At 43.6% G+C, this 26,900-nt stretch overlaps 1 protein-coding gene across 3 annotated transcripts in view; it reads right to left on the reverse strand.

Annotated features, from left to right (window-relative positions):
• PIEZO2 (piezo type mechanosensitive ion channel component 2) overlaps nucleotides 1-26,900 on the reverse strand; it is a 381,856-nt gene that overhangs the window by 294,868 nt on the left and 60,088 nt on the right. For all 3 annotated transcript variants that reach the window (XM_068147620.1, XM_068147619.1, XM_068147621.1), the window contains exon 2: nucleotides 16,353-16,448. In XM_068147620.1, coding sequence (XP_068003721.1) covers nucleotides 16,353-16,448 — 96 coding nt within the window. The remainder of the gene's footprint in view (nucleotides 1-16,352; nucleotides 16,449-26,900) is intronic.

Below are 26,900 nucleotides of genomic sequence, written 5' to 3' on the forward strand. Positions count from 1 at the left end.
ACCCCCAGGTCCCTCTCTGTTTGGCAGCTCTCCAGCCACTCTGACCCCAGCCTGTAGCTCTGCATGGGATTGCCGTAGCCAAAGTGCAGCACTCGGCACTTGGACTTGTTGAATGCCATCCCACTGGACTCTGCCCATCTGTCCAGTCGGTCAAGGTCCCTCTGCAGAGCCATTCTACCCTCTAACTGACTAACATCTGCTCCTAACTTGGTGTCATCTGCAAACTTGCTGATGACTGACTCAACCCCCTCATCCAGATCATCAGTGAAGATGTTGAAGAGGACAGGGCCCAGCACTGATCCCTGGGGGACACCACTGGTGACTGGCCGCCAGCTGGATGTGGCACCGTTCACGACCACTCTCTGGGCTCGGCCCTCCAGCCAGTTCCTAACCCAGCACAGAGTGTAGTGGTCCAATCCACGGGCTGACAGCTTAGCCAGCAGTTTGCTGTGGGGGATGGTGTCAAAGGCCTTGCTGAAGTCCAGGTAGACCACATCCACAGGCCTCCCCAAGTCCACCAGACGGGTCACCTGATCATAGAAGGAGATCAGGTTGGAGAGGCAGGACCTCATAATTTAGAAATCCCCAAAATTCTAGAAGAAAGGTTTAAAATGTCAGGACTATTTATTTTGTCCTCAGGGCTGGTTGGGCTACAGCATGAGCACTGTGTTCAATTCTGGGTGCCACAGTTTAGGAAAGACATTGAGGTCCTGGAGGACATCCAGAGCAGGTATAACACTGTGCTTATCTGGGAGATAAATCGTTACCATACTATGGGTTTTGACAACATGGCTTCACTTGCTTGTTAGGAGCCATCCACAGCAAATATCTGACTCATAGAGGCCACCTCTGGTGTTTTTATTACTTTATTTGTATCAACCCAGAAGCAAAAACAAGGATAATTTACCGAAATCAGACTCTGTCCAAAATTATACACCACAGAAGACACAGCCACCAAACATCCATAATGAAATACTTTCACAGAGCTTTTATAGCCTGAGGGAATTTTTACAATCAAAACCAACCACACAAAGATACACCCCCAAAAAATAATTAAATAAATTTAAAAGTATTCCCATAAAAATCACTTCAAACCACGTATTTTGCCTGTAGTAATTAGCAAACCAGAAAAGGAAGTAAGCTCTGTGACCCCACCGCTTTTTGCTACAGACCACCACGTGTACATGGAAGGTTTCTGTAACCTCATGGGCTGCCCCATGGCACACAAGAATTATCATCAAACAAATCTGCAGTTAATACTGCAGCAATAATTACTGCAGCACCAGAGGCATCAAAGGCCAAGCCAAAACTGCAGAAGTGGTAAAAGATGACTTAGGATGGTAGAGATTGGAAGAGACCTCTGGAGATCACCTTTTTGAAACCCCCTTCTCAAGCAGGCTTGTCTAGATCAGGTTGCCCAGAAATACATCCAGGTAGGTTTTGAATGTCTCCAGAGATGGAGACTCCACAATCTCTCTCAGCAGCTTGTTCTAGTCCTCTGTCACGCTCGAAGGAAAGACTTTCTCCTTAAGTTCAAGTGAAGGCTCCTGTGTTCTACTTTGTACATGCTGTCCCTTGCCCTGTCACTGGCTACCGCTCAGAAGAGCCCTGCCCCATCCTCATGACTTCCACCCTTCAGATATTTATATCCATTTACAAGATTCCCTCTCAGTCTTCTCTTTCCCAGGCTGGTCTCAGCCTCTTCTGGGTGGAGAGATACCCCAGTCCCCTCATCATCCTCATGGCCCTCCATTGGACTCTCTTCAGTAGTTTCCTGTCCTTGAACTGGGGAGCACAGAACTGGACACCATTTTCTGCCTAAGAAGGTGATCACCTTGCTATCCTTCCTCACATTGCTCCAGGCTCCCTCCTTCCACTGGCTGCAGCACAGACATCTTCTCAGATCACATCCTGCATGGACAGTGGACCACAAAGCCACTGACTCTTTCTGGAAGCAGTGCTTCAAAAAACCCACCCAGACTCTGTAATACAAAGCACTCTGCTCAAGGTACTTGCCCAACCCACGTCACAAGAAATACTTTTGTAATGAATGTTGCTGTGAATGAGGGAATTTGTTGTTTTACTCAGCACTTCCTTTAAGTTTACCTTGCAAACAGAGGCAAATTGTTTCTTTTATTTTTTTTTTTGAAGCAGAGAAGTTGTTAATATTAAAACCAAATCTGAATCTCCTACTGAGACAAGCTTTTATTTTCTTCATTTTATTTAAACAGGAGCATCTTGTGAACCAAGACAAACATGTGAGGCTTGGTTCATGACCAGCAAAAACACATATTCGAAATATCAGTGTACCTCAGGCAACTCTAACTTCTGCTACTGGTCTCCAAGCATTTGCACAGGACTTCAGCTTGATTCTATTATATTTTTTAACTGACCAATGGGAACATCCCAATTAGAAGATCCACTGTAAAAAAAGTGCAAAGCCATGCACAACCCAAGGAGAAAAACTGCCCCGGCAAGAGAAATCTAAGGCACTTTCTGTATCTTCCTCTCCCCTCATGTGGCTGCATTTTGGTGATTTTAAGGGAAAGAGCTTTCCAGAGGGGGGTGACTTGGGAAAATCCAAGCATCTTGAAAAACTTGGAAATAAAAGGAATGTGGATTTTTTTCAAGAATCAGTTTCTTAGGGGAAAAAAAACATACAAACAAGCAACAAACAAACAAAACCAACAACAGACATGATAAGTGAATTTCACCTCGTAGGAGGACCTCAGAACTATACAATGTTCCTTTCAGACAAAGACTGAGAATCCTGCATAGCATCTGCATGCAATTAAATGCTGTCTTAGTGGCTTCACTTCAGAAGGACCATCTGAAATCAGACTCCTTGATTCCCTGGCCATGCTAAATTATCTCATCTGCAGTTCTGCTGCATGGTCAGGACAAGAGCAACCTTTGTCAGAGAGCAAGCAGCATTCTCTAAGCACATAGCAAAGTTCCTTCTCACATGGATCTTATTTGTTGGGAAGGTTTTAATGTTTTCCTAAAGTAATGAGGGACATGGAAACGGAACTTACAGAAATATCCCTTCAAGGCTACTTCTGAATATGTCACAGCATAAATGATGGATTGCAGCCATGCAGGTATGCCAATAAAGATGTCCTATGCCCATCCTACAGAGATTCTTCATGCAAACAATGCAAAAGCCACAACATGCTTCTATAAATATCCAGTTAGATCATGTAAGGGAGAAAAAGTATCCCTTCCAAGTGATTAATTTTACCATCTCAGCAATTTCTAGTTAGCAAACTATCTGTGGCAGAAACTATCTGTGCCTATGAGACCAGACAGCACCTTACACATTTTTGTAATAACTCTTCTTATAAATAATAATGAACTGTAATTGCTTAGCTTTGTTTGCCCATCTAAAATATATATGAAAAACCCAAACAAAAAACATAGGGCTAAGTGCAAGTCTAATTGTCATGGTGGTGGTGATGGGTGCGCCACACTCTTTGAGATAAGAGCATATGCAACAGCCACAACAAAACCAAACACTATTAAGACCTTCCTAAGAGGAGGAGCTGGAGATCATATCATAATGAGAACACTCCTACAAGGACAAAGGCATTGAGGGTAGTGAGCATGCAGAGGATTCACAGCTAAAACAGGAGACAGATATCCTCTGCTCTCCCAGATTTGCAGCCTGTGGTTTTTGCCTTGGCTCCTGTGCAATGTGTGGTGAATGGCAAGTCCTCTCTGCTTTGGAGAGTGTTTGTGCTGCAGAGGATAGCACATCATAAGGACAGATAAGCTAAATTTCAGATAGAAGCAGTGAAAGTTCCACCAACAGCAGAGGTATCCACAGCATGTCTTGCCTAGAGCCAGACTGATTTCAGGAGCCAAGATAACCATTTGAGAGACCTGGGGCTGTTTAGTCCAGAGAAAGACAGAAAGGAGAGCTCATCAATGCTTATTAATATCTAAAAGGCAGGTGTCAAGAGGGTGGGGCCATATTCTTTTCAGTGGTATTGAGTGACAGGACAAGAAGCAAAAGGCACAAACTGATACCCAGGAAGTTCCAGCTAAAGATGAGGAAAAACTTTGAGGGTGCCAGAGCACTGGAGCAGGCTGCCCAGAGAGATTGTGGAGTTGTCATCTCTGGAGAGATTCCAAACCTGCCTGGACATTGAGATCCTGGGCAACCTGCTCTGGGCAACCTTGCTTTAGTAAAGGGCTTGGACTAACTGATTCCCAGAGGTCCCTTCCAACTTTCACCATTCTGTGATTCAGTGATTTAAGTGTTTAACATGCCTTCACATCTGCTTGCTCAGAGCTAATTCAATGCTTCAAAGCATAATGTCACAGCTTGCAAACCTTAATTATAAAAGACTGTAAAACTGAAAATTATACAAGACGACAGCCTACAGCCAAGATCTGAGAACACTGAACGGGAGGTGCATTTTCTGCTCAGCAGTTTCACAGAACTGACTTTATTGTTTTTCAGATGTCAGTATCTGCATCTGAAAACAAAACAAACCAAAAAGGTTTCAAAAAATTCTATTTCCCACTTAAACACAGTGCAACTGGCCTACATAAAAGTCCCTTCCAACCCAAACAATTCCATGAAGATTCCTCACTCATCCTAAGTGATCCTGCTTTTCACGGGAGGGTTGGACTCGATGATGTCTGGAGGTACCTTCCAACCTCTAACATTCTGTGATTCTGTGATCTCAACACTTTGACATGCATTAGGGCCAGTTAAAGCCAGAAGGGACATTACTGCCCCCATTTAAACAAAACTGGTTTAGAGTTAGCATTATCCAACATCAACTTTGTGACTTTGCACAATGTTCTTCTACTGGAGCCACTTGCCAGCAATAACCTGTATGTTGCTGCGCCATTAATGGCAAACTGGAGGTTTCAGCTGGAAGACAAACTGTCAACCAACCACTAACTGGTTTTTATGACGTGACTCATAGTTCAGTAATTTCCCAGAATTTAATCACAGGTCACCCAAAAAAAGATCAATTAAAGAACAGGCTCAGAATTTGTTAGAGCCCTGTCTGGGACAGGGGAAGGCAATGACCTCAGCAGCTTTGCCACAGAATCTTATAAATGAACAAAGAAAGGATTTAAAAGGTAAGTTAAATGAATCTGTGTTTCCTTGCAGACCCATGCATTGTTTTTCCAAAGTAGTAAGGTTTTCAAATTAAGTAAAAGCTACAGGATTGCGTGTTTCATCTCCTGTTTATTTTACAACTTCATTTACATGTGACCATTGTAGCTCTATTAATTTTGGGTTTATCTTCTTTTATATCTGTCTCAATGACAAAGGTGGTGAGAGTAGGGGGTAAATTCCTTTTAACTCTTGTGCAAACCATCACATCTCATTATCAAAATACACAGTACAGAATTCCTCCTCTTTCAGCCCCCAAAATCATCATTATTTTATTTAGAATAAACCTTTATTTAGAATAAACCAAACCAGGTTGGAAGAGACCTTCAAGATCATCATGTCCAACCCATCAACCAATCCAACCCACCCAAACAGCTAACCCATGGCAACAAGCACCCCATCAAGTCTCCTCCTGAACACCTCCAATGACGGCGACTCCACCACCTCCTTGGGCAGCCCATTCCAATGGGCAATCACTCTCTCTGTATAGAACTTCTTCCTAACATCCAACCTGAACCTCCCCTGGTGCAGCCTGAGACTGTGTCCTCTTGTTCTCGTGCTGGCTGCCTGGGAGAAGAGACCATTATCCGCCTGTCTACAACCTCCCTTCAGGTAGTTGTAGAGAGTGATAAGGTCACCCCTGAGTCTCCTCTTCTCCAGGCTGAGCAACCCCAGCTCTCTCAGTCTCTCCTCATAGGGCTTGTGTTCCAAGCCCCTCACCAATTTCATTGCCCTTCTCTGGACACGTTCCAGCAAGTCAACATCCTACCTAAACTGAGGGGCCCAGAACTGGACACAGGACTCGAGGTGTGGCCTAACCAGTGCAGTGTACAGGGGCAGAATGACCTCCCTGCTCCTGCTGGCCACACTCTTCCTGATGTAGGCCAGGATGCCATTGGCCCTCTTGGCTGCCTGGGCACACTGCAGGCTCATGTTCAGCCTACCATCAACCAGTACCCCCAGGTCCCTCTCTGCCTGGCTGCTCTCCAGCCACTCTGACCCCAGCCTGTAGCACTGCATGGGGTTGTTGTGGCCAGTGTGCAGACCCCAGCACTTGGATGTGTTAAATCTCATGCCATTGGATTCTGCCCATCTGTCCAGCCTGTCAAGGTCCCTCTGCAGAGCCTCTCCTATCCTCCAGCACATCAACTCCTGCCCCCAGCTTGGTATCATCAGCAAATTTACTGATCATGGACTCAGTGCCCTCATCCAGATCATCAATAAAGATGTTAAAGAGGATGGGGCCCAGCACTGATCCTTGGGGCACACCACTAGTGACTGGCTGCCAGCTGGATGTGGCACCATTCACCACCACTCTCCGGGCTCGGCCATCCAGCCAGTTCCTAACCCAGCTCAGAGTGCTGCTGTCCAAGCCATGGGCTGACAGCTTGGCCAGGAGTTTGCTATGGGGGACGGTGTCAAAGGCCTTGCTGAGGTCCAGGTAGACTCCATCCACAGGCCTCCCCACATCCACCAGGCGGGTCACCTGATCATAGAAGGAGATCAGGCTGGTCAGGCAGGACCTGCCCTTCCTAAATCCATGCTGGCTAGGCCTGATCCCTTGGCCATCCTGTAAGTGCTGTGTGATTGCACTCAGGATGACCTGAGTCATAGAAAGAAAGATAAAATGTTATTTGGGCCACAAAACGCTATGATTTCCCTTTTCATTTCTCCCCAGCTTAACACAATGAAATATGGAAGTGTTATTGCCCTTCCTGCTTTCCCCCATAGACATTTTTCAAAACCTGAATGCAAATCCCAATCAAATCCTGAATTCTCTAAAATGGGTTGGACTCACATTCACCTAATCTCAATCAGTTTTGCTCAATTAATGCAGTTGTTCTGCACAGATTTATAAACTAAACCCAGAGTCCTGCACTACTGTGTTCAAATCCTCATCATTCCCTGCCTTTCTGGGGTTTGTTTTCATTAAAGTTCTTCTTCACTGAGAGCTCCCAGGAAAAAAAAGTTTAAAAAAATTATTTTCCCAGCCAAGTGAAGTGAAACAAAATTATACCTAAACAGTCTGAAGAAGTAGGATTTTTTGGAGATCTACTAAGCCCTGTTATGATTACCTCAAATATTATTTAAATATGAAAATGACTAAATGCATCACTTAGGTTTTCCTTACAATAACAATCAGGCCCAGACCAAGCCATGCATGTTACATGCTGAAAGAATAAAAGAAGGAGTTTTGCTGACACAGATACTCTCTAAGAAAGTACAGGAACAGTCAAGTTGGTGTTTTGCACCTAAATGAAAATGTTTCTTCATTTCTTCAGCCCAAAATGTATTGAATTATTCAGACACTCTGTACTGACTTTGATGATGAGGATGATGAACACTTCATGAGGAAAAATGGAAAACAAGGACATGGGACAGTGGACTGGGAAGAAACCACAGGATCACAGAAACATTCAGGTTGGAAAAGACCCTCAGGATCACCAAGTCCAACCAATAACCCTACAACCTACAAGATTCACCCCTTAACCATATCCCCAAGCACCACATCCAACAACCTTTAAATACATCCAGGGTTGGTGACTCAACCACCTCCCTGGGCAGCCCATTGCAATGCCTGACCACTCTTTCCATGAAGAGTCCACACATCTGTGTAGCTGCTGCTACTAACTTACAAGCTTATTTACTATGATTCATTTCCCTGGATGAGTGCAGGGACTACTCAGATGTTATGAGGACATTGGGTTGACCTGATGGAAGCAGGTCCATGGAGAAGGACCTGAGAGTGCTGGTGAACAACAAGTTCACCACGAGGCAGCAACGTGGCCCTCATGGCCAAAAAGTCCAATGGTATCCAAGAGTGCCTCAAGAACAGTATGGCCAGCAAGTCAAGGGAGGCTCTCCACGTCACCTCCAGTCTTCACTAGGGAGGCCATATCTGGAGTACTGTGTCCTGTTCTGAGCTCCCTAGTTCAAGAGAGACAAGAAAGAGAGAATTCAACAGAGGCTACAAAGATGCTGAGGGGACTGGAGCATCTCTCTGGCAAGGAAAGACTGAGACACCTAGGGCTGTTTAGCCTGGAGAAGACCAGACCAAGAAGGAATCTTCTCAGTGCTTACCAATATCTAAAGGGTGGTGGTCAAGAGGATGAAGACAGACTCTTTTGTGTGGTACCCAGGGACAGGACGAGTAGCAAGGGGTACAAACTGGAACATGACAAGTTCCACCTAAACATGAGGAAAGATTCTTTCCTGTGAGGACACTGGAGCAGACTGCCCAGAGAGTTTGTGGAGTTTTCTTCTCTGAAGAGATTCCAAACCAATGAGGGCATTGTGATCCAGGGCAACCTGCTCTGGGTGACCCTGCTTTGGCAGGAGGGTTGGACTACGTGATTTTGAAAGGTGCCTTCCAATCCCCACAGATTCTGTGATACTGGCGTAGCTCTGACAAGAACAATCACATGTTAAAGGAGAGGGATATGGAGAAGAGGAGGGGCAAAAAGGCTCTGTCAGCCAAGCACATTTGGGATACAGAATCAGGTCCCTGCTCTGAATTAGAACAGGATGTTAACAAATCTGCTTCAAGGGGAGGAATGCATTTTAGAGTGCTCCACTTCATCCGGAGGCAGAGCAGATGCATGTGAGTAATGAGAAACTGCACACCTACCTCTGCATCTGCACCAACAGCTTTAATTTGAAGCGTTCACAGTTCCCCCTAAATCACATTAAGACCAGAGTTTAAATGTTAATTATGGAGCATGTGCATATTATTCTTCTGCTTCCTCCTTTCCGTAGGTAGCGGGAATGCTTTTGCACGCCTTTTGGTTGGTTTCTTATGGGCTTACTTGGTTTCCTAATATAATACAGGGCACTTCCTGCACTGCTTACAGAAGCAAATTTCCCAGTGCTAAGTAGGAGTTTTCGCTGAGTAAGGTCAGCAGATTCTGTCCCAAGGGAGTGAACTGATCTTCAGGCTTATCTGTCCTGAAGACCCAGCAGAAAGCAAACCAGATATAATTCTTGTTTAAAATTTCCTACTATATCGTGCCCTCCTCAGCCACATCATCCAAAACAAACAAGAAGGAAATGTTTTGCTGCAATAATCCTTTCAATTAAGGCTCCCATTGCAGTGCAACAGCTGCTCACTACAATACATCTTTGTCATGGAACTATTTCTTTCCCAGAAAACATTTCTTTAGCTGGTAAGACAGATGCAATAAACCAGATCCACGGAAGTAGCAGAATCAAAGCAGCAAGTAAAATGCGACCAGCTAGACTTCCATGCGCTGAAAAAGAGGTGTTTCTATGAGGACAGAATTTATTCTTTTGTGGTGACAACAAAGCCCACTTAATTTCTGGGGTCTCTCAACATAATTTCAATCAGCTACAACTGACATAGCAGCCTAAGACCTCACAGATCCATCATTAAAAACATTCAAGACCTTCTCTTCTCCTGCTGATCAGTGGCGTTCACATGAGCCCTTAAAAGCCTTTTGGAACATCCACATGATAAATATTTGATGTCCAGGCTCTTCCTTAATGTCAGGTGCTGCTGTTGGCATGTAAACCTCGTTGATGCAGCACCTTGTTACTGCATCCTATTCACACACACATGTTCACACCTCCCCAGCCCTGAGCAGCCTGATGATTGCTGCTTATTTATTTTACTAACAAGTCCAACCCACATTAACTGTCATGGGTATACAAACAGTAGTGACAAAAAGCATCAGCATGAATAATTTAATCCAAGCTCTGTGAGTGCTTGTAAATGAGCAGTTTTCTTGCTTTAAACTCAGTCCCTGTGATTTCAGCTCTGGACAGCTTGACTGTTTCAGACAACAGTGATAGCAAGAGGAGAGGACAATCTTCTTCCACTTCCATGTTTCCAGTGATTTGAAAACTCTCCTTCTCAATTGTCAAACGGGGAAATTGAGAGGAGCACTTTTAGGTCAGGAGCTGGATACATGGTAAGGTCCTAGAGGAGAGAGACACTAAGAACCAAGGCCAGCACTATTTTCAGGCATGAGGTCCAAATCCAGCACTCAGTCTTTGCCCATAAAGGTCCTCAGGCTGAGTGAGGTACCAGATCAATACCATCTACACAGAAATTTGTCTTGCTATGGTTGAAGATGCTGTGAGAGACTAAAAGTTTGTCTCTTCTGATGTGACTCAACAAAGATAAAATCACTTGCTGCTTGCCCAGACAATAGCTGATATGTGTTGGGCAGAGCCACTGGAAGGAAGGTGCAAAGATCATGTAGGAATCCTGTTTACCAATCCTGGATGCAAATCACCTTGCCATTGCATCATGATAACACTGGACTGCAGCTGGCCTACAACAATGGCCCAAGGACCCAGCCACCAAGCCTTCAGGACAAGATTATCTCCACCCATCAAGTACCCTGGAAAGGGTGAGACAATGGATACACTACCTGTTTCCTGATGTGTAATGAGTGTGGGGGCATGTAGGTGGAGAAGGAGGAGATGGAGTCCCCCCCCCCATCCAGACCTCTGCCCAAACACACAGGAATGCACAGAAAGATTTCCTGGGGAAAGATACCTGGATATTTACCTAAGGCCTGGCCCCTGATTTTCCTGAGGGACAATACTTGGACACATACCTAAGGACTAAAAACTGTATAAAAGACTTGAGCAACTACTCGCTTAGAAGAAAAAGACGGAAGAAAAACAGAGGACCGAAAACACAGATGAAGGAAAACACAGGATAATGCCGCTGAAAGCATGAGAGATGGGAAAGCCCAGGACAATGCTGCTCCAGAGAAAAGAGGTCGTGGAGCCTGGAAGCAGCAGACTGAACCCTCTCTCCGTGTCCTAAGTTCCACCTGCTGCAACTAATGGAGCTAAAGAGGCGGTCCAGAGGACCACATCTCTTCTCCAACCAAAAGCCTCAGCACCCTTTCTCTACAGACCCAGGCTGCCCAGAGGACCACATCTCTTCTCCAGCCAAAGCCTCAGCACCCTTTCTCTACAGACCCAGGCTGCCCAGAGGACCACATCTCTTCTCCAGCCAAAGCCTCAGCACCCTTTCTCTACAGGCCCAGGCTACCCAGAGGACCACATCTCTTCTCCAGCCAAAGCCTCAGCATCCTTTCTCTACAGACCCAGGCTGCCCAGAGGACCACATCTCTTCTCCAGCCAAAAGCCTCAGCACCCTTTCTCTACAGACCCAACATCTCCTGCAGCACCTTTCCTCCACAGACTCAAACTGTCTTGGGGGGGGTGAGTGGTGTAGTAATATAATTCCTTTCCTCTTCTCTCTCTCTCTCTCCCTCTCTATTTTCTCCTGCTCCCCTTCTTATTTCCACTTTATCTATGTAATAAACAGTCTAGCTGTTGATATTTTGGCCTCATTTGTGCCTCTAATTTCACAACACAGGAATATTCAAAAGAACTGAGTCTCTTTCCCTCTCTGGACCGAGACAGATGCCAAGGCCTGTATCAATGCAGGAGAAGGATGGGAGAGGAGAAGGAGGAGGAGGAAGACAGGAGAGGAGAGAGCTCACTTTTGAATGTTTCTTCAGACATCATCCAGTTGACTGAAGTCCTGTGTGGTACATTCAGGCCATGTCTTATTCTAGTGTGATCACATTCAAACAAGACACCAGCAACAGCAGTACAGTAAAAGGGAACACCTGCACTGTATGTTCAAAACTGTGCTTTTATTGCAATTTCTGTCACCTACAGGTTGTTCATAACAATAAAAATGCATTGCTGAAGAGTTTACTGGTTTGGCCTCCTCCTTCTCTATGACAGCATAATGAAACATGGTTGTTTAACATGTGGTGGCATTAGAAATGACAGTAGGGAGGCCCAAAACATGCTTTATATTCTTCCTACTCTTTTCCAAATCTAAAGATAATGCTCTAAAATACCCTATGCTCTAGCATGAATGAACTGACTTTTGAACTCTTCAACACAATTCTGATGACCACAGTAATGCTTCAAAGTCTTCCAACACTGTCCATCACCTTAATCCAATCATCAGAAAGTTTCGAGCCTGAGACTAATAACTGGAACTGATTTAACATAATCCACTAACCCTCCCCAAAACGCTCAACACATGGACAATAACATCTAATTGGTACCTTTTATGCACAAGTTTGCTGGACACAGGCAAAGCATTTGGTTAACATGTTTGGAGGCATCAGCTGGGTCACCAATTGGCTTTCCACCATAACAGGTGATCAAAGGATATATTCTGATTCATCAAAGGTTCATATTCGACTTTAAAATGAGAAGGGTCTTTATGCTCACTGCTTTCATCAGAAGCTGACACCTAGGAAGCTCCTAAGCTATGGTCCACCATGAGTACACAGTCTCTAGCTGATGTACCAGCATCCTCACTTAACCCAAATAGCCTTTCTCCTTCGTGAATATCACAGATTCACAGATTGCATTGGGTTGGAAGGGACCTCCAAAGGTCATCTTGTCCAACCCCCCTGAAGTCAGCAGGGACACCTCCAACTGCCCAGGGCTACACCAAAGCTGATCTTGGATGTCTCTAGGGATGGGGCCTCAACCACATTCCTGGGCAACCTGTTCCAGTATTTTACCACTCTCATTATAAAGAACTTCCTCCTTATGTCCAACCTAAATCTTCTCTGCTCCAGTTTCAAACCATTGCCCCTCATCCTATCACTATCAGCCCTTCTGAACAGTCCTTCCCCAGCCTTCCTCTAGGTTCCCTTCAGGTAATGAAATGTAGCTATAAGGTCTCCTTGGAACCTTCTCTTCTCTAGGCTGCCAGCCTTAATTCTTTCAACCTGTCCTCATAGAAGAGGTGTTCTAGCCCTCATCATGGTGGCCCTCCTCTGGACCAACTCCAGTAGGTCCATGTATCCAAAACAGCAATTTCCTTTTGCAGACTGAAAAACTAGAAATGTTATTTTAAGATATATGAGATGCTACTTCTTTCTTTTTTACATCTTAACATCTTTCTTTCCTTCAGTGGCCACAGCCCTTCTCTGCTCTCTGTCTGAATCCACCTAGCACAAACGAGTTTTGGAAAAGCCATTTTCATTTAATCTCTTTTTCTTTATTATTCCTGTTGCTTCAGATACTTATTTATTTACCAAATGTGTCCCAAAATGTGGAAAACAGGAGTTCACTCGAGTTTATATGTAAAATCATTTCCACCTTTTCTTCAGATTTGAGCTAATATTTTTATTCTTCAATCTAGGGTATCACACTCATTTTCAGGAGGGAGATTATTCAGACTTTAAAACTTAATCAGGTAAAGTCCTTTAAAGTCTCCCTCACATGATAGTTCTCCTTTTTCCAACCTCCTTCTCAGCAGGCACTTTTCCCTTCTCTGTGTTAAATGCTGTTGCCCTTATTCAATACTGAAGCTACATACTCCTGTCTAAAGTTTTGTCCACATCTAAGTCACATTTAATTCCTAGTCCATCCCTCTTGTATTACCAGCCAGGCTTTTTATTCTTTTATATTCAGACATCTAAATGCATTCTTATTCCTTCTTTCAGCTTCTTTTGCAGCACTTAACTCAGCTTGACTTCTGGCAAATTCTCTTTCACCCAAACACTTCCTGACCTCTAAGATGGTTTCCTTATAGATTATTCCCATTTTGCTCCTTCCTTGCAAGCTCTCTGTTTATTCTTAATCTTCTTTGTGGGAGTGGCTGGTCAGGAGGTTAGGTCTAGAGTTCACCCCTAAAAGCCGCCAGTGCTCCAAACACAAGTTCTAGAAAGGTTGCTGCATTTTTAAGTAGCAAAAGTCCCCACATCCAAATGCTTGAGCTCTTCAGTCACTATCTAGTTTCCCTAAACTTACTTTGCACTTAAGGTTAAGTAAACCTTAAAGACTATTTTTTGTTAACTTTGGATCACAAGAATAGTGATGACCAACTTTCTCTGACGTCTTCAGTCTCTCCAAAACCAACTTTAAAATAACACTGTTTCTTCACAAGTCAATAATTGTTTGAGAAGCTGCTTGTACGAGGGGAAAATTTGGCTGTAGAGTAGCACCACTCATCCTCTCATTGACAGCACTCCACAACAATTCCATGTTGATTTTCTTCTCCACTATTATCTGAATCCCATCCTGCAATGTAGTTTTGACTGATAAACGATGCTACTGTAGATGTAGATTCAACAATATCCCTTCTATCTCTCTACAATCTGCTTACTGATTTACACAGCTGAGAAGTGGTACTGCTGCAGTAATTTTTATTTATGTTTATATTTATATTGTACAGATTTGGATGGAGCTCACTCAAGACATCTCAGCAGAACTGGCACAATGAAACTTTTCTACCCTAAGGGCTGGGTCATTCCTAGAATCATAGAATGGGTTCAGTAGGAAAAGATCTTGAAGATCACCGAGTCTCATCATTAACCCAGCACTGCCAAGTCACCATTAAAGCACGTTCCTCAGCACCACAACTGCACATCTTTTAAGTGGGGAGAATGGGGCATAAGGAAAGGGCCTCACTGGGGTACAGTCCCATGCTTGCTGCTGTACTGCAGTCTGGGAAGCAGATGGAAGGCAAGTGCTGCATCTCACACTACCACCCTCCTAGGATGCCAGCCCAGCTGAAGCTCTGCCACAGTTAGTGGAGAGCAGACAAGGGCTCAAGGAAACTGGCTGACCCTACTTCTAAAATACAGCCTGAAAAAGTAAGCTAAAAAATAAGCTACAATATTTACAACCAATAATCAAATACCATTTTGAGCTTTTACCACCAAGACTCCTCTGCACTTAACACTGCATTTCAAACACAAGGATCCTAGTTGAGATGCATGCAGTGGGCAGTAGTGTCCTCCCTCCCCTAGTCATGAGGTCTGTGGTGACAGGTTGGACTCGATGATCTTTGAGGTCTCTTCCAACCTTAGTGATACTGAATGTTATACTGAATGTATGCAAATAACACACAGAACATTATGCCAATGAAAAAAAACCCCAAAATATGCATCCCAGTTCCGCAAAACCAACACAGAAAGAACTGTGAGTCTTTTCAATTGTTTGTGTATCATAGAATCACAGAGTGGTGGGCATTGAGGGGACTTCTGGAGATCATGTAGTCCAACCTCCCTGTTTAACGCAGAGTCACCCAGGGAACACTGCCCAGGATCACAACATCCAGTCAGGAACAAGACTGACCCAATGCTTTGAAATGCACTTGTCAATCTCATCCAGCAGGCTGCTACATGACAGTAAAGGGGGTTGCTTAGACTGGAGAAGAGGAGGCTCAGGGCAGACCTTATTGCTGTCTGCAACTAGCTGAAGGGAGGTTGTAGCCAGGTGGGGGCTGGTCTCTTCTCCCAAGCAACCAGCACCAGAACAAGAGGACACAGTCTCAAGCTGCACCAGGGGAGGTTTAGGCTGGAGGTTAGGAAGAAGTTCTTCATAGAAAGAGAGATTGCCCATTGGAATGGGCTGCTTGGGGAGGTGATGGAGTCACCATCACTGGAGATGTTTAGGAAGAGACTGGATGGGGTGCTTGGTGCCATGGCTTAGTTGATTAGATAGTGTTGGATGATAGGTTGGACTCAATGATCTCAAAGGTCTCTTCCAACCTGGTTAATTCTATTCTATTCTATAAGGTCACTTGTCACTGCACCCTCACTGTAAATTCCACCATGGAGATCACAAACTTTAACTTTTGTTATCCAGCCATTTCTGTTAGTCTCCAAGAAGCCACATAACTGCTTTCATATTTTAACTTGTACATGTTTGATTGGTATGTGATATATAGATACTTGAATGTCTGATGTAGATAGGTTATTTGTCATCTTAAGGCAGTTGCAAAAAGTCAGGATGAGAGTGATGTTTAAATAAGTGCCTAAAACTGAAGAGCGATGCTTAAATAGCCAACCATATTTGTTGGATGAAAAATCTTTAGTTCTCAAAAGTAACAACAAATCCAGAACTCTTGCACAGGCTATGATAGAATGGCATTACAGGGGGTTCCAAAAATTCACCCAGACAATGTCAGTATTCCAGATGAAATAATGCCATAAATAAGATCTGCCAGTACCACTATCAGACAGCCCTGTTGCACCTAGGGGCAAAAGTGGCATCGTGGTTGGAACTCCTTCATCACCAAAGCCAACACATAGTCAAATTACAGCACTAAGGAATTCATAGAAAGTATTAGAAGTGAGCTCATTTAGTGAGGGGAAAATGCTCAGGACCTCACCTTCTACTACACAAAGGATTTTGTAGGTACTCTGTCCACCACACCTAGTGGATAATGAAGCAATGAGCATCTTACCTTGCATCGTTGTTTTTGTGGGTTCTGCAAACAGAGGAATGAGCAGGAGGTAGATGAGGTAGACAAAGGAGAGCCCATTGTAACGGAAAGCACAGGCTGTCGTGAGAGAAAAGAAAAAGAGCATATTGGTAGATCAGCTTGGGATAATCACACTCGATCACATGAGCACACAGAATCACTGTGGTTGAAAAAGATCACCAAGTCCAACCATTATCTAACTCTACCAGGCCCACTGTTACACCGTATCCTTGAGCACCATATCTAGATAGCTTTTAAACACATCCAGAGACAGCAATTCAACCAATTCAATAGCACAAAGCATTTCACATTTGAGTTTATTACTCATCTGCCCAACTGTTCACCACTCGATTGAGCCATTTCTATACAAGTCCTCAAGCTTATGTTTAAAGTAAATAACAAAATTAAATACACTTCTAAAGTATTTTTACAGTGACATCTATGTTACAGTTTAGCAAAAGATGCATCCAAGCTACAAAGACTTTGCCCAGAATGACGGATAATGTTGACTGTTACCTGAACTTTTTGCTTTCCTTATTAAACTAATCCCCACCCAAAATATATATGGGTATAAAAATCAGTATTTATGGGCTCTCTTTAAGAGTCCACAAGTCCATTAAGCTACAATTAAAGATTATCAGTAAATAATGAAGAAAAATGGTGATGTACATGCAGATTCCAAATTACAGCATGTCTGAAGTCACCAGTTGTCTTTTAAAACAGCAACAGCTGTAAATCATAACACAGCTCTGTGAATTTTACCATCACTCATTTGCTTTTACAAAGTCCTTCAGGTGAAAACATTGTGAAGTACCAATGAAAAAGGGCTGCACAGCAATTTGCAACTGGTGTCACACAAGTTTTTTTCTCAAGAATGGAGCTACTCTGCTGACTTTGTCTGATGCTTCCTGTGGCGTTTTCAAAGCTTGGTGTGTTTTCCTGCAAGTGTCCAAACCAGCAGGCCATGACAAAAAGCAGCAATATTACTACAACCAAGGTTCATCTTTTCACAGGATCACAGGATGTTAGGGGTTGAAAGGGACCTTTGGAGATCATCGAGTCCAACCCCCCTGCCAGAGCAGGACCATAGAATCTAGTGCCAGTCACACAGGAACACATCCAGATAGGTCTTGAAAGTCTCCAGAGAAGGAGACTCCACAACCTCTCTGGGAAGCCTGTTTCAGTGCTCTGAAATCCATACGGTAAAGAAATTCTTCCTCATGCTGAGGTGGAACTTTTCCTGTGCTGTAGTTTATATCCATTGCCCCTTGTCCTATCACAGGGCACAGTTGAGAGGAGCCCGTCCCATCCCTCTTGACCCCTAGCCCTCAGATATTAATAAATATGTATTAAATCCCCTTTCAGTCTTCTCCTCTCTAGACTAAAAAGCCTCAGGTCTCTCAGCCTTTCCTCATAAGGCAGTGCTCTAGTTCCTTCATCATCATTGTAGCGTTCCATTTTCCACGAACATCACTCATGCTTGGTGCTAAGAGAGAAGTCTCTGGACTCCCTGGCAGAAAGGTTCAAAACCAGGCAGCAGGTGTTGAAATATTATAAGGCCTATCCCATTCAACCATTCCCATGAGATAAGCCAACCACAGAAGAGTCAGGAGATGAATTAACCTCTACATTTATTTATACATGGAATGTAACTAGCATTAATTGAGTCTTCCCAGCTACACATAACCAACTTGGGTTTGGAGGACAGATAGAGCCTCAGTCACAAAATCACAGAATCACATAAAACATCCAGTTGGAAGAGACCTCAAAGAACATCCCATCAAACCCTCAACCCAGATCTGAAGGGTCAACACTAAACCATGTTCCTAAGTGCCAGGTCCACACACCGCTTAAACACCTCCAGGGATGGTGACTCCACCACTGCCCTGGGCAGACCATTCCAATGTTTGAGAACCCTTTCAGTGAAGGAATCTTTCCTCATATCCACCCTGAACATCCCCTGGCAGAGCTTGAAACCTGTGTCTTGACAGCAAGGAGAAGAGGTTGGCCCATTCCTCACCCCAACCTCCCTTTAGGGACTTGTAGAGAGCAAGGAGGTGTCCCTTCAGCCTCTTCTTCTCCAGAGTGAACAACCCCCAGCTCCCCCCACAGGCAATATGCTGCAGGCCCTTCACGAGCTTGCCAGAAATAGGTACTGCAGAAGACTTCAAGTGTCTCCAGCCACCACTTCATGAAATGTTATGGAAATGAGTAGAAATGAATTTACAAACAAGCATCAAAATCAATCCAAACCACTGTATGAAGCCATGAATCTATGACTATTTAGAACTATTTGCATCAAGGCATTGTCTGGCAAACTAGTAACTTGGGCTAGACTTAGCCTGGAAAAGCTATGTTTATTTAAGCAGTTGCAGGAGCACCTGCAACACATTTCTCAGAATTAAATTAAAACCTCCAAAACTTAGCTGAAACATTTTTAGTATTCCCTACTGTAATTATTTCACTATTTCCACATCATGTTTATCTCCATTTGACTCACACATATATTGCTGGAGATGAGTGTCTTACCAAGCTCATGTGCCAGAGCAAAGAGCCATGACTGACCCTATTTGTCTTCTTAGCAAGATAAGATAAGATAAGATCTCAGAGGGCTGGAGCACCTCTCCTATGAGGACAGACTGAAGGAGTTGGGGCTGTTCAGTCTGCAGAAGAGAAGGCTCCAAGGTGACCTAATTGTGGCCTTCCAGTATCTGAAGGGGGCCTACAGGAAGGCTGGGGAAGGACTTCTCAGGATCTCAGGTAGTGATAGGACTAGGGGGAATGGAATGAAGCTGGAGGTGGGGAGATTCAGGCTGGATGTGAGAAGGAGGTTCTTCCCCATGAGAGTGGTGAAACCCTGGAATGGGTTGTCCAGGGAGGTGGTCAAGGCCCCGTCCCTGGAGGTGTTTAAGACCAGGCTGGATGAGGCTCTGGCCAGCCTGATCTAGTGTGGAGTGTCCCTGCCCAAGGCAGGGGGGTTGGAACTAGATGATCCTTGTGGTCCCTTCCAACCCTGAATGATACTACTATGATACTATGATAAAAGCTCAGAAACAGCTGCTGCACCATATTTACATATTCATACTGCAACATTATTCATCAAATCTATGTATTCCTAAGTTCTGATACTCAAAACTACCTCAAGCAAGTTGCTGGGTATATAATCAGCTTTGGTTTGTCAAGGATACAACTAAAGATGATCCAAAACTCCAAATGAAAGCATCCTCTGGCCATTCACAAAGGACTCCTTCTGCAAAGGCAGCTGTGCACAGATGTCCACCACAGGGGAAAGTGCCATTTCATGCCAGTGGAAGTCCATCAATGGAAACGGCGCCTATACAAAAGAATTTCTTGGCAAAGCAGGTGGCAGAGAAATTTCTGGGTATTTGGGTTGTGTTTGTCAGTTTGCACTATCCAAATGTATCTAATTTTAGCACTTCAGGCTTGTTACCTCTTCCAAAATTGTCTAATCGATTAGTGAAATTAATTTCAGAGGAATTCTTCTTGAACTATATTTACCTCCAAATTTACTGCTGTCTATTTCTAGACCTTAGGAGGCCATGTTCTCAACAGCTTTTTTTTTTCCCTCCACAACTACATAACCTGAGCAATTAAGAGAGATCCCTTCTCTGTACAAATCTTCCTTTAACATATTTGCTACAGTGCACTGCAGAAATATAAAAAATCTTTTCAAGGCATGTGGTAAAACTAAATACTTCCTAAGCTGAAAGTGTTCATTTTATTAGGATCCAGGAAACCCTTCAGTTGCTTAGTTTCAGAAATTTGCCTTAAAGGAACACAAAACAAGAAGCTTCAACAGGTAAATGCATTGCAAGCCCCTATGCACTTTCTTCTCTTCAGTCTTTATATTTAATTCACATTTCTTACTGTGTTTTCTAACAGCCTTCAGGAACAAAGCTCCAGAAATGTGATTTTGCATCTCTGATTTTCTGTTACTCTCCAGAGTCCAATGGCAGCACTAATACACCATTGTGAGAAGACAAAAATCACAGCTATTGACACACACCATATTAATATATTAGAACCACTTTGCTATTTTTACAACTGAATGAAGTATTTTAGGGCAACTTTTCTTGAGCGGCGAGAACATGTGTCCAATTTTGGGCTCCCCAGCTCAGGAGAGACAGGGATCTGCTGGAGAGAGTCCAACAAGAGAGCCATAAGGAGAGACTGAGAGACCTAGGTCTGTTTAGTCTGGAAAAGACTGAAAGGGGATTTCATCAATGACTATAAATACCTGAGGGGTGACTATCAAGTGGGGGGAGCCAATCTCTTTTTGGTGCTGCACAGTAATAAGACAAGGAACAATGGATACAAACTTGAACATAGAAAGTTTCAACTCAACATGAGGAGAAACTTCTTTACAGTGAGGGTGACAGAGCACTGAAGCAGGCTGACCAGAGAGGTTGTGGACTCTCCTTCTCTGGAGACTTTCAAAACCCACCTGGATGCATTCCTGTGTGGCCTGCCTTAGGTGAGCCTGCTTTGGCAGTGGGGTTAGACTGGATGATCTCTGGAGGTCCCGTCCAACCTCTAACATTCTGTGATTCTATGACATGATTAACTTCTGCACTGAGAAGTGATTATTTGAAATATTTCTAGTTTAATGCATAAAATGCTGCACTTTTTTTTGTGCTCAAAAATACCACCTTATAAAGACAGGATGAGAACGTCATCTAAAACAAAGTGTTATATATATAAGCATAAACACCTCTGCAGTCATAAAGAAGTATACAATTGGAAAAGTAGCATGCAAATGTACTGAATTTTCACAAAGGCCTGACAGGTCATTTACTTGTAGCAAAAAATTATAGATGCAGAATATTTCATCTTTCTGGCATCTAGCTATTTGTTCAAACAAATGACAAACTACAGTCACAGATGACCAAAATTTTTCTCTGCTGTCATGGCAGTAAATGTATTCAGAATTCACTAATTTTGCTACATGTAATATATATACATATATATATATATAAATATATATACATATGCACAAAGAAAAAAGTCCCTACAATCTGCTCATGTGAAATAGCCTGGAAATAAGAGAACAGAAATCAGCTCTGAACACTTACATCTTGCAACGAAGAACACATGTCAATATATTATTACAAGATTTGTTAGGTAATAATTACCTCACCCAGGTAAAGCTCAGGTAAGAAGACTAATGTCACCAAAATACAAAATCTTTCCCATTATGCTACAATTGGATTTACTGCAAATTAGTCTTAACTAAAAGGAAGGAATCAGGGAAGTGACTGTCCCCTGTACTTGGCACTGGTGAGGCCACACTTTGAGTACTGTGCTCAGTTTTCGACCTCCCTCGACAAGGACATTCAGGTGCTGGAGCGCATTCAGAGAAGGACAACAAAGCTGGGGAAGGGGCTGGAGAACAGGTCCAGTGCCAAGTACAGAGGGAGAAGCACTGGCCCAAGTACTGCTGGCCACACTATTGCTGATCCAAGCCAAGATGCTGTTGACCTTCTTAACCTGAGCACACTGCTGGCTCATATTCAGTCAGCTGGTGACCAACATCCCCAGATCTTTCTCTGCTGGGCAGATTTCCAGCCACTCTTCCCCAAGCCTGAAGCATTGCCTGGGGTTGTTGTGACCCAAGTGCAGCATCCAGCATATGGCCTTATTGAACCTCATCCCACTGGCCTCATCCCATTGATCTAGCCTGTCCTGGTCCCTCTGTTAATGGATGACAGAGCAGTTACTCTCATTTCCTCTATGAGATGACCCAACACCTGTGCAGGTATGAGGAGGAGCAAACCTCACATCTCCTTTCCAGCTTCAGATCACAAGTGTAAATCTTACTAAACCTCTGTATCTCCCAGATTTAACCTCAAAGGGCCATGAGTGACCAAATGCAGTAAAAATAAACAAATAGATAAAAAATTAAGTTTGCTTTCATAAAAATATTATGAGTGTCTAAAGAACAAAGAGAAATTGTATTAATCCTATGAATTGATAGTGTTTAGCTCTTCCAGCACCTCTGCATTTTTCAAATTTCTGTTGCAGGCATACAAAATTTGGTCCAGAAATTTCCCACCCCCAAGATTCTTCTTCAAAATGACACAGAAAAAACTGCCTCTTGTTGTAAAATTAAATATGCTGTAAACAGCCTATTTTCAAGACTACAACTCTAAAAGTGGCTAAAAATGTCCCTCTTCAAGAACTATGCCTTCTATAAATGACAAGTACCTGAAGGGCATAGTGCACTTTAGCTGTCTTACTGCTATCACAGTATCACAGTATCACTTAGGTTGGAAAGGACCTCGAGGATCATCGAGTCCAACCTATCAACACAGACCCATGACTAGACCATGGCACCAAGTGCCACGTCCAATCTCCTCTTGAACGCCTCCAGGGACGGTGACTCCACCACCTCCCTGGGCAGCACATTCCAATGACGAATGACTCGCTCGGTGAAGAACTTCCTCCTCACCTCGAGTCTAAATCTCCCCTGGCGCAGCTTGAGACTGTGTCCTCTTGTTCTGGTGCTGGTTGCCTGGGAGAAGAGACCAACCCCTTCCTGGCTACAACCACCTTTCAGGTAGTTGTAGAGGGCAATGAGGTCACCCCTGAGCCTCCTCTTCTCCAGGCTAACAATCCCAGCTCCCTCAGCCTTTCCTCATAGGGCTTGTGCTCAAGGCCTCTCCCCAGCCTTGTTGCCCTTCTCTGGACATGTTCAAGTGTTTCGATGTCCTTCTTAAACTGAGGAGCCCAGAACTGAACACAGTACTCAAGGTGCACCCTAACCAAAGCAGAGTACAGGGGCACAATGACTTCCCTGCTCCTGCTGGCCACACTACTCCTAATGCAGGCCAGAATTCAGAAGAGGTTAACTCCTAGCACAGTTTTTCTCTCTCTTACTTCTGAGTAATTCCACTTAAAATGATGATCTGGATAGATGAGATTAGAATTACACCCTATAAAACAGTTAAGTGAAATGTATGGAATCTTACCATCCTCTTAGAGCAAATTAATGCTTATAGCCTACAGCATGCAGTGGAGAACCACACATAACTGTCAGCAATGGACAAGTTACCACTTGCATCCCATGCTCCTTCCACATTCAACAGCCCTGCTGATAACATCATGCTAATTAATACCACTCCCAGCCCTGCTCCTCAGACAGCATTTCAACATGGTGCTGCTTCATGTATGCTACACCCTGACAGAAAGCCTTTCTTTTCTGCTGGGGATAAAGATGCTTTGATAAATAAATGCTCTGCATTTGGGATGTGCCAGCACTTTTTCACTGGTCAACACTCATCAGGAGAGGCGACTGCTGGACAGTAAACACTTTCCACAGGATTATAGGTTGGGAGATTATTTTGCTTTGAATTTGTTCCCTTTACTGTCTTTCTCAGAGCTTGAGTTTCAATGAGCTTTCTCTCCACCTGAAAATTATTTTACTTTTGTGACCAACTGTCTGAGTGCAAAGAGAAGACAAAACACATTGTTCATCTTGTTTGTTCAGTTCTTAAGGACAGTAGCTATGCTCCTCAGCTGTCTTTGACATGAAGAAAACTAAGACCTCAGGAAGAGACTTCATAATCTTAAAGGTCTCTTTCAACCCAGAGGACTCTAGGTGTGAGCACACCATAGTCACCACCTTACTGAGAATAAAGTATTTTAAAGGAGTATCTACTCTCCCAAGCAAATCCAATGTCAGTGTGCTTTGCTGACATGCTTAAGTACATGTGGATTTCCACTGTACAAAAACGTGGTGGACACCAACATCAGCAAGTTTTTTTTTTCCCCATTAGAAAGATCTGATGAACATTATAACTAATTTCAAGCTCAGTGGCAGACTGGGGCTAAATTAAAACCCACTGACTCTTAGATTGCCATAAGGCTTTGATATTTCTGTATTGTGTTGGTAACCTTTTAGTCAATCAATGAATTTGAGACAAAGCTGGGGGTCTTGGTTGAGTGATTTATGAGTTTTTGACACTTCTTTACACATACATCTTTTAGTTCCAGTCTCTTCTCTTCATAGTGATCAAAGCTCATTGCAGCCATGCTCTTCCCCACTCACCTCACACAATCAACACAAGCCAAAGTAAGCCCCACAAAGAACACAGTGGCCCTAATCTCTGTCCAAAAGAAGAGTAAAATGCAGTTGTCAAAGTCTCCCTTTTGATATATAACAAAAAAAAAATTACAGCAAATATGGGACCTTTGTAGTCCTCAGGCTTTATGGATCAGGACTGCATCCCAGCCACCAAAACTGTGAGCATTCAGCTTCAGGAGGTCATTTCACCAAAGTCACAACATTTTGAATTATCTGTACATACAAATTTGTTCATTGGTGTGGGAAGAGGAAGAAGACTTCACATTCCTCCACCGAGGCAGCTGTCTGTGGAAAGGAGACTGTCAGCATTCTCATCCCTGCCTCAGCAACAGCTCTTCTGTCTCCAAGCTTCTCTCTCTAGGAAAGTAACTGGGACCTCAAGAAATGACTCTGCTTCTCATTCATTTTCATGGGATGAGAAAAGCATGTTCCTTGCCCCCTGGACATCCGGAGAAAGCGCTGCAGTTGCGCTGTTACAGTTGCATAACCCTGGTAAGACTCAAACTAAAAATAACAGCAAACGTGGAACACAGATGACGACCAAACGTCACACAGTGCTATGACTAAACACAGCATGAACCAGGGACAGATGTGGAGACATTTGTGTGACAGAGAGGTCTTCACGAGCAGAAAGGAACCAAGACCTTCACTTACAGCTGCTGAGAATCTATCAGCAAAACAGCTACTGAAACTCTTCCAGCGAGTAGAAGTAAAAATTTCAGCACGTTACCAATCTCCCACAGCCATCCATGCTCATTTTCGTTTAAAATGCATTAAATTACCATAAATCAACTGACTTAAGATGCAGAAGGAACCAAGTCTTTTTTTTTTCCTTTTCCCCTTCTGCCAGCTGTTGCTTATACTGACACCAGTCATAAAATAACCCTGCATCAGATGAAGGGTGGGGCCAAAAATCCTAACCCAGACAAACGCTTCTGAGGAAGATAAACATGACAAAACATCAGAGAGGTGCTAACATTGAGAAATATGAGTGTCATTAGCAGAGTTACAAATATGAATGCAGTGTTTAAAACTCTACCATTATTTATTCTAGTGAGGGAAAGGATAGATAAACTTCCTTTCTTGGTCCATCACTGAAGAAAAAAACAACAAAAATGGGGCTCAGAGGGGTGGAACTGCAAGCCATAAATCTGGGAGATGAAGGAGCACTTCAGACAGTGCTACAAAGCCACACAGTGTTTACCAAAGGAAACAGAGCTTTAAAAATAGTTATCTCCAAGCTATCTCCGCCAACTGCATAAAGCAGATGTAAGCTCCTCACATTTGTCATGTCTCCGTTTCAAACTGCTATTTCTTCTACAAAATAAAATCCATTTTAAAAATCACTTTTTGTTTGAAGAGAATTTGTGTGGTTCTTCCCCTCCTTAACATACAAAATCACAAATTGATTGGAGTTGGAAAGGAGCTCTGGAGATCATCCAGTTCAACCTCACCAAGTAATTTTCTCCTCTTGTGAAGAAGTTTTGATCTACTACAGGAATCTACTTAGGATTGCTACAGATTGCCTTGCAAAACTATTTCTCATAACTATGAACCAGGGCAGGATACTGGAGGGCCCAGAGAATCAGCACACAGATTTTAGCAGACTTTGTAGCTGTTTGATCACTTATTGCTTATTCTGGAGAACCCAACTGACTCTCACAGAATGACAGAATGTTAGGGGTTGAAAGGGACCTTGAAAGATCATCTAGTCCAAGACCCTGGCCACAGCATAATCACCTCGAGAACAGGCCACATAGGAATGCATCCAGGTAGGTTTTGAATGTCTCCAGAGAAGGAGGTTCCACAACCTCTCTGGGCAGCCTGTTCCAGTGCTCTGTCACACTCACAGTGAAAATGTTTTTCCTTATGCTCATGCAGAAAATTGGACATCACTGAGAAGAGCCTGGATCTGTCCTTCTGACACTCACCCTTCACATATTTATAAACATTAATGAGGTTGCCCCTCAGTTTCATCTTCTCCAAGCTAAAGAGCCCCATCTCCCTCAGCCTTTCCTCATAAGGAAGATGTTCCACTCCCTTCATCATCTTTGTGGCTCTGTGCTGGACTCTTTCGGGCAGTTCCTTGAAGTCCTTGAACTGAGGAGCCCAGAACTGGACACAATATTCCAGATGTGGCCTCAACAGAGCAGAGGAGAGGGACAGAACAACCTCTCAACCTACTAGGCACACTCTACCTGTGGTGACAGGTTGGACTCGATGATCCCCGAGGTCTCTTCCAACCTTAGTTATACTGTGATACTGTGATACTCCTTCCATGGCACGTGTAGCAATGTTTTCTTCCCCTGGAACAGGATTTGCAGAAACTCCCCCAGACCTTCGATAAGCTCCCAGCCAATTTTTAAGAGCAAGACTGGAAATTCAGAATGATTTAATACCTCTTTTCATGTTTATATAACAAACCA

Source organism: Melanerpes formicivorus, unplaced genomic scaffold (assembly GCF_026170545.1).
Source record: "Melanerpes formicivorus ecotype bairdi unplaced genomic scaffold, bMelFor1.0.p_v2 SCAF_15, whole genome shotgun sequence".
Lineage (NCBI taxonomy): Eukaryota > Metazoa > Chordata > Aves > Piciformes > Picidae > Melanerpes > Melanerpes formicivorus.